The sequence below is a fragment of the Nicotiana tabacum genome, chromosome 9 (assembly GCF_000715075.1).
Source record: "Nicotiana tabacum cultivar K326 chromosome 9, ASM71507v2, whole genome shotgun sequence".
NCBI classification, from domain to species: Eukaryota; Viridiplantae; Streptophyta; class Magnoliopsida; order Solanales; family Solanaceae; genus Nicotiana; species Nicotiana tabacum.
In genome coordinates this window covers 90858140-90866958 of record NC_134088.1, presented here as the reverse complement: position 1 = coordinate 90866958, position 8819 = coordinate 90858140, and the positions used below count along the sequence as shown (strand labels likewise).

At 39.0% G+C, this 8819-nt stretch overlaps 1 protein-coding gene across 1 annotated transcript; it reads left to right on the top strand.

Annotated features, from left to right (window-relative positions):
• The first annotated feature begins 2062 nt into the window (after nucleotides 1–2062).
• LOC142164022 (uncharacterized) lies at nucleotides 2063–5571 on the top strand. Its single transcript, XM_075221185.1, has 6 exons — nucleotides 2063–2070; nucleotides 2168–2447; nucleotides 2549–2975; nucleotides 3389–3828; nucleotides 3922–4268; nucleotides 4359–5571. The coding sequence occupies exons 1-6, from the start codon at nucleotides 2063–2065 to the stop codon at nucleotides 5569–5571; spliced, it is 2715 nt and encodes a 904-aa protein (XP_075077286.1).
• Nucleotides 5572–8819: the final 3248 nt, after the last annotated feature.

Here is an 8819-nt window from a genome sequence, read left to right as displayed (position 1 = left end):
CTCTTATAGCAACCTCACAGCTTCCGCAGGATCGGCCAAAACCTCAACTTCGGAGCAGGTGTCAGAGCCCACCAGAAGTCCTGAATCAAACAAAGAGGTATGCTTAGCAAATTTTCTTATATACATACAGGGGCAGAAAGTATATAGGATCAATTTACCGTGGTTCTTGGCCTTCCACCCGTATTTGGGGGACATCTTCTTCCACCAAAGGGTCTCTTACGAACCCATTGAACTAGGCCTTCAACCTTTGTTAGTGTCCATCGAGTAGCTGAAATAATGAAAACAAAAGAGTTAACAATGACAAGGAATAACTTTTTCACGAAGGAAGAGATGAGTGGATTATAAACTTACGTGAACGACTCCATGATTCGAGAAAAGATGGAGTTCTGTCCGGGATGATATCTCTGGTAGCAACGATGACAAACTGCTCCATCCACCCACGGTCATTGCCATCATCTATGCTGGTAAGCAAAGCATGGTGGCTACGTTTGCTGAAATTTATTACTCTCCCATGGAAGATTTTGGGGGAGTAGAAGTTCATCAGATGTTCTAGGGTTAGGATCTCGCATGTCTCCGAGCATAGCCGGCACAGACTAGATACTGTCCGCCATACAAAAGGGCCTATTTGTGCCAAGATGACCTGGTATCAGTGGCAGAATTCCAATATCACGGGATCAAGTATCCCGCTCAAAGAAAATGGGCCCAAAGTGAAGGGGTACATATAAACATTCGTAAACCCCTTATTGGTGAAGGTAACCTGCTCCACCAGGTCAGGAGCAATGATGTTTAGGCCATGGCAATCACAATCCTCCTTCACAGTAGTAATACTAGCAGGGCGAATAAAAGAAGGATAGCTACTAACAGCCCGAGTTCGAGGGTTTGCAGAAGGGAACTTCTCCTGAAAGTCATAGGCAATACTCAAGTGTTTTGGTATGATGGTGCTTAACTAAGGGGATCAGCATCAAAATCAACCTCTTTATCTTTACTTCTCTTCGGGCCTCCGCCGAAGAAAAGACCATAGTTCTTGAAAGATTTTGTAAAATAAGCCATAATGGTAAAAAGAAGATAGAGTTTTTTGAAGAAAATCATAGAGAGATGAAAGCATAAGGAAGTTAAGTGCAAAGAGGATAAAATAGCTTATGAAGAATGAGGTAAAATGGTACGTATAAGTAAAGATATAGACGGCTAACCAGAAAAATATTGTTGAATCGTGGGGCAACACGTGTTCGGAGTATTAAATGCGAGGAGACATGCGTCTTATCAAGCGCCCGAGACTGCTTAGAGGGTTTCAGAAACTTTTTTGCCAAAAAAGGAATCTTCACCAACTTCCCGATGACACATAGATGTGCCACCAGAAAGTATGGGGACTATCTGTATAGAGTAAAATTAGTTTATATTAAATGACCAAATGATAACATGATACGTGGAATCGAAGACAGGTGCAAGGCAAATCGAGTAAGAACTAAGACCGGGACAGCAATTGTGGTTGGTATCGGATAGACCCCGAAGGGAGCATAATCGACATGAGCGGGTCGAATATTTGTCACTAGATGACATTTAATAAAGAATATTCCCTAATATTAAATAGGCATTCATTGAAGAAAATTTTGGCATTCATGGCCTGCCGTTACACATTCATCAATGGCCCCATTTATTATCATTTAATAGGGGCTTGATCATATGATCTTGTTTCCTAGATATAACTATAAATAGTGGCTTCAACAACCATTAGAGGGAGAGACGAAATCTTTGGCAAAACCTATGCTACATTTCACTATCAAGCTAAATAATACAACTTTATTTTCTGCTTTACATTGCTATTAATTATGTCCTCGGAAGCATCGCTCCTGAAGCCAGACCTGCCATTTCTTTTGATTTTTATGCAAAGTCTTTTCTTTAATCTAATTTATTTATTATTTTTGGATCAAATCGGTTCGCTTGTTTATAAATCACGTAACAAATTCAAATGTACCATTTTACGGGTAAACAATATATATTTTATAAGACCATATAATAAAATACAAAATATGCAATTAAAATAAAGCAGACTCTCATTAACGGCATGAAAAGGTTAGCTCCTATTGTATTTTATTTTGGGCAAATATACTACTAGGCGGGTTTCCCAGTAGCTATTTTATTAATAATAAAAAAATAAAAACCACAACAGAAGAATACAGAAGGATCTTGATGAGGTAAACTCTACAAAGGTCTTATGGAGCGATGTAGTTGAGGTTAAGGATGATCAGCTGGGCAAAACTAAGACAACAGAAGACAAGGTGAAGAAGGATAAAAAGCCAAGCTCACCTGGCGATAGGTTGGTGACGCCAGGCCTAAAGCCAGGCTCACCAGGCGTTAGGCTGGCGACGCCAAGGCTAAATCCAGGCTCCCCAAGCTTTAGGCTGGCGACGCCAGGCCTAAAGCCGGGTTCACCTGATGAAGCAGCTATAGTAAACCCAACCTTAGTGCAACTAGAGAGATTTTGGCCTATGTAGATGGTGTTCCGGTGTATACATCAGAGAACAAACTTGATGGAGATATTGATGTGAAGATTAGGGATGATATAGTGGGTTCAGACCAAATTTTAGGCAATGGGAAGGATGGTGATGTCACTAGAACAGTGCTTTCAGAGCAGACTACTACATTAACTCCTGGGGTGGGCAGTGTCTATGAGCTACAATTCAAAGAGTATGAACAGGCTGATGAGCGGGCAATTGTTCCAAGAGCATCTGGGGAAACAGAGGAAGTGCCTATAGAATCTGGCACTGATCAAATTATGCAGCTACATCTTAATGTGCCACTTAAGACTCCTCAACAACATTTACATGATTTAGTTACACACAATGTGACACCAATTGATGAAGACTTATTGAGACAAAATCCAATGGAGGATGAGGGAGATGATGAATCAACTGCAGAAAACTTCAAACAAGTGGCTAGGGAAGGGGATTTATCACCCACAGCTAGTGCTAAAAGAGGTAAAAAAACTAAAAAGAATCAGAGTAAAGATCCACCACAACCTTCAATAATAATGCCCAGAAGGGCAACTTCTCTATCTAAATAATGATGATCAAAACATTAATATGGAACATAAGGTCTGTGAATACACAACAGGCCTTTCCTAGGGTGATCAACATGAATAGGGAGCATAATTTTTGTGTAGTTGCATTGATGGAGCCTTTTCAAAAGAAGGGACTCATTGATAGATATAAAAGGAGGATGAATATGGAGACTGTTTATGCAAATATTAATGGGCAAATATGGTTGTTCTTCGATGCAGTGGTGGAATGGGAATTAGTGGAGGATACTGAGCAATAGGTTAATGTGATAGTGTTTCACCATAACCTGGGGCAGCACATGATGATGACATTTGTTTATGCAAAATGTTCAGCAATGGAGAGGTTGGATTTGTGGGATCACTTGTATTACTTAGCAAGAGATATGGAATTACCATGGTTGGTAGGAGGGGATTTCAATGTGATATTGAATGAAGATGAGAAAATAGAGGGACTTCTAGTACACCCTCCTGAATATGAGGATTTTGCATTTTGTGTAAACTCTTGTAGTTTGTTTGAGCAAGGGTACAAAGGAAGTCCATTCACATGGTGGAATGGGAGATCTAATGCTGACTGTATATTCAAGAGATTGGATAGGATTTTTGTGAACTTGCCATTTCAGAACATGTTGCCAACTATTGAAGTTGAGTATCTAATCAGAACTGGATCAGATCATACACCATTGCTAATGACATGTGGGGTGCAGACAACCAATTTTGTCAAGCCTTTCATATTCTTGAACTTTTGGGCAAAGCATGCTATATTTATGGATGTGGTAAGCTAGAATTGGGAAGTTGATTTCATAGGGGATACATTTTTTATGTTCAAGCAGAATATCAAGAGGGTGAAGGCAACACTCTCAAAATAGAGTAGGGAAATATTTGGTGATATCTTCAAGCAATTGGCTATTTTGGAGGACATTGTTAGGGTGAATGAGATGTTGTTTGAAGAAGAGCCTACAACTGAGAATAGGATTGTGCTTCAAAAGACTCAATATGAATTGAAGAAATACTTGAGTATTGAGGAGCAGTATTGGAAGAAAAAATCTGGGATGACTTGGTTTGCTGAAGGAGATAGGAATACAAGTTTCTTTCACAATCATGTCAATGACAAAAGAAAGAAATTACAACTGAAGAGGATCAAAAGTGGCAGTGGGGTATGGATTGAAAACCATGAGCAATTGGCTACAGCTGCAGTGGACTTCTATCAGAAACAGTTCACAAATGAAGGTGATGCTTCTGAATTTTCCTTGCTCAATAATGTACCTTCAATGGTCACTATGGATTAGAATTTGGAACTTAGCAGATTGCCAACAATTGAAGAAGTAAGGGCAGCAGTTTTTGAGCTTAGTGGGGAGAGTGCTAGTGGTCTTGATGGATTCACTGGCTTGTTTTATCAAACATGCTGGGATGTTATTGGTGCTGATATACACAACATGGTGCTATACTTTTATGGAGGAGTTGCATTTCCTAAATCCATCACTCACACCAATCTAGTGTTGCTACCCAAGAAACCTAGAGTTGAGACATTCTCTGACTTAAGACCTATTAGTTTGAGCAACTTCATTAACAAGGTCTTGCCTAGGGTGTTACATGACAGATTGGAGAGTTTTTTGCCATCTCTAATAACTCATAATCAATTCGGATTCGTAAAGGGTAGGAGTATATTTGAAAACATCTTATTGACTCAAGAAATTATCACTGACATAAGGTTAAGGGGAAAGCCAGCTAATGTGGTGATCAAGCTTGATATGGCTAAGGCCTATGATAGGGTTTCATGGAAGTACTTATTGCATGTGCTAAGGAAGATGGGATTTTCTGAACACTTCATTAACATGGTGTGGAACTTGATGTCAAATAAATGGTATTCAGTATTGGTGAATGGGCAGTCCTCAGGGTTCTTTAAGTCGACAAGGGGTGTGAAACAAGGGGATCCCTTATCTCCAGCATTATTCATTCTGTCAGCTGAGGTACTTTCAAGGTCTTTGAATAAGCTCTTTGAAGACAAGTCATTTGTGGGATTTGGAATGCCTAAGTGGTCTGATCCTTTAAACCACTTGGCATATGCTGATGATACGATAATATTTGCATCTGCTCATCCTCCCTCTTTGAGCAAGATTATGGCAGTGTTGGGGAACTATGAGAAGATATCAGGTCAGATGATCAACAAATATAAGAGTTCATACTACATGCATTCAAAGGTTGCTAATGGATTGTTTCAGGAAGTTGGAGCTATTACAAGATTTGCAAGAGGTAAATTCCCCTTTACATATCTAGGGTGTCCTATTTTTTACACTAGAAGGAGGAAGGACTATTATGAGGATCTTATCAAGAAGGTGAAGGCTAAATTGCATTCATGGAAAGGAAAGTTGCTGTTATTTGGAGGAAAGGCAACACTCATCTCTAGTGTGTTGCAAAATATGCCAGTTCACATGTTATCAGTCCTTGATCCACCAAACATCATCCTGGGGCATCTACATAAGACTTTTGCTAGGTTCTTTTGGAGCACAAAGGAATAAGGGAGAAGCAGACACTGGGCTTCATGGCAAAATCTTTGCCTTCCTAAAGAGGAAGGAGGCCTAGGCTTTAAGTCCTTACATGATGTCTCAAGGGCACTGTTTGCTAAACTATGGTGGAGGTTTAGGACCACAAAATCTTTGTGGTCTAATTTCATGTGGAATAAGTATTGCAAGAAGGACCTACTAACAATGGTGCATTTTATGGGAGGGTCTAATGTTTGGAGACAAATGTTGAATGCTAGGGAAAAAGTTGAACATGAGATCGTATGGGAATTGAAGAGTGGAACAACTAATATTTGGCATGAAAATTGGACTGGATTGGGTGCACTTTATCACGTATTACCTGAAGACTTTCCAATCAATGAAGATCTTCAGGAGGTGGCAGAACTACGATAAGGGGAAGCATGGGATGATCAGCTACTAGATCAAACTTTGAATGAGGAAATTGCAGAACATATAAGGCTAAATGTGCATTATAAAGGCAGTGAGGGATATTGGGATAGGCCATACTGTATGCCAACTCCTTCAGGAAAGTTCAGTGTTAGTAGTGCTTGGCAAATATTAAGGCATAGGGCTGATCCTAATCAGGAATTCATGTTAATATGGATTAAAGGTTTTTCATTCAAGATATCCTTCTTCTTGTGGAGATTGTGGAGGCTGAAAATAGCCACCGATGACATGTGGAGGAGGCAAGGGCAAATGGTAATGTCTAGGTGTTGGTGTTGTCAGCAGCCCCAAGAGGAATCCATTGAGAATATATTTGTCACAAGTCCTACTGCCTCTAAGGTATGGAACTTGTTCATGGGGGCTGCTGGAATTTCGGTGCAATTGATTCAATTGAAGCAGATTATAAGGCATTGGTGGTACGCTCAGTGTTGTCCAAAATTAAAGCCACTATTTCAAGCAGTACCAGCTATCATCACTTGGGAGCTTTATAAGAGAAGAAATGCAGGTAAACGTGGTGGTTCAGTGTCCACAAATAGGGTCATTCATGAGATAAATAGTACATTGCATCAACTGGCAAGGGTGAGGTATGCTTGGATCCCTAATATTTCATTGTTATGGCCAGACATGATTCAATACTTTGAAGGATATAAACCTATATTGATCACTACAAGAGTAACATGGAAGCTTGATTTTCATAGTTGGTACAAATGTAATACTGATGGAGCTTTAAAGGACAATCCTGGACCTAGCTCCCTAGGCTTTTGTGTGAGGGATGATGAAGGTGTTGTGGTATTTGCTAGGGCAGTAGACCTGGGAGTGACAACTAATGTGGTAGCTGAAGCTAAGGCTATTCTTCAAGGGTTGGAATACTGTGTGGAGCATGATCTTCACCCTCTCATATTGGAGACTGATTCATTGGTGATGAAGAAGGCGATAGAAGGGGAATGAGATCCTCCTTGGGTAATTGCACAGGATGTGAAGAAAATTATAGAGATGAAGGACAACTTCAATGTGATCTTTCAACATATGTTCAGAGAAGGCAACTCAGTGGTAGATTTTATAGCTAACATTGTGTTCCCTTTTGCAGGTACATCTGAGTTTCATTCATTCTATGAACTGCCTAGTGCAGGGAGGAGGTTGATCAATCTAGACAAATCTCAATCACCTAACCTTAGGGTTAGGATAGCAAAGGGAAGAACCCCAGACTGATGGCTTCACAGGATTGGACTCTGCACAAACCTGCATGTTTCTTTGTCTCATTCAGTATGCTATTAAGGTACTTTCCAAAGGTATTAGCATAGTCCCATGCTCATTCTGGGGGTGCTTTGATAGTGTACAGAAAAAATGTGATAAGCAGGTGTGGGATGGTACAATTTATCCTACTTCTGATATGTCCAAATGCTAAGAAAAATGCTGAACTCATCATATGATATTTTTGGAGAATGTTGAATCATTTATCAGTGGTATTAGCATGTTTTCATGCTCAATCTGAGGATGGTTTAGCAATGTTTAGAATGATATCTACATTAAAGGTTCTAGTAGGGAAGGATCTGAGCTTACAAGATCACAAAAAGACACAATTTCAAAGCTTGGCCTTTACCTTGCAAAGCCTGCTTAAAGCTAGCTCATTCCTGATTTTTGCCTTGCAAAGCCGGCCTAAAGCCAGCTTATGCCTGGCTTTTGCCTTGCAAAGCCTGGCTAAAGCCAACTCATGCTTGTCTATAACCTCATAGCCGTTTGGATCTTCCCAAAGGACGTTCGCTCCTATTTAGTATTCTTTATATGTTAATTGTGATAATTCTGTGCCAATATCTACTCGATGATCAGCATTTTAGCTCGATAAGTTGTTGGGCCTAGCCCCTAACACGATTAATAACATACTATACTAAATTTCTCCTATCTTATAAAGGGTAATAGCACACTCAATATGCCTGCTTGGCATAGCTGAAGATATTTTAGTAATTTTCTGAAAGCTGAGCAACATGATTGGCCGAAACGTAATTGTACCGCAGCTGTTACATAAAGCTTTTAGTTACTTGACAAAACTACCTGTTGCTTGACAAAACTACCCTCGCTTATCTCATCAACCATCAGTGACTACTTTATGAAGTTTCCATTTTGCCCATGTTTTCATTCTTTATTGAATGTATTTTGGTAAATTTGGCAAAGTTTGAGCACAATTATATAGTAGTGAAAAGCAACAAATGTCGTGTCAGTTTGATGTTTCGTTTTCTGTGAAATCTTCAACGCATTACACTTTCTCTCTCTTTCTCCCAATCTCTTTTTCACTTGTGACTCTATTTTAATGATATGATTGTATAACCTGTTATACTATAAGTATTACTCATAATTTATAAATTATTTCAATTTTCAAGTAATTATCAATTAATACTTATTTTCAATGTGCATATGAAAGGCGATGCGCAAGACGAAAGCAGTCGGGAATACAGTGAAGGAAAAAGTTAAAGAATCCAAAGAGGCTATAAAGGAAAATGTTAATAAGAGCATGAACACCACTAACTGAATTTAAACTTTAACATTTCAATACACATAGACATTATCTCTTCCTAATTATATCTCTTTTTTTTAAAGAAATAATTAAGAATTATTTTTCTTTTTTTGAAAACACATACAAAGTTTGCGAGTTTGTTGTATTTCTGTAATTGGGAATATGACTCCACTATGTTGTTTTCTTGAGTATGGAGTTCGTTGTATTTCTGTAGTTGGGAATATGACTCCACTATATTATTTTCTTGAGTATGGAAAAAATGTACACCAATTAATTATTACTCTCTAATTTA

Coding starts and splice junctions, on each gene's coding strand:
- LOC142164022 (XM_075221185.1), top strand. Junction 3,829..3,921: donor ATGCTATATTTATGGATGTG/GTAAGCTAGAAT, acceptor CTCTCAAAATAG/AGTAGGGAAATATTTGGTGA. Junction 4,269..4,358: donor GTGGACTTCTATCAGAAACA/GTTCACAAATGA, acceptor GGAACTTAGCAG/ATTGCCAACAATTGAAGAAG.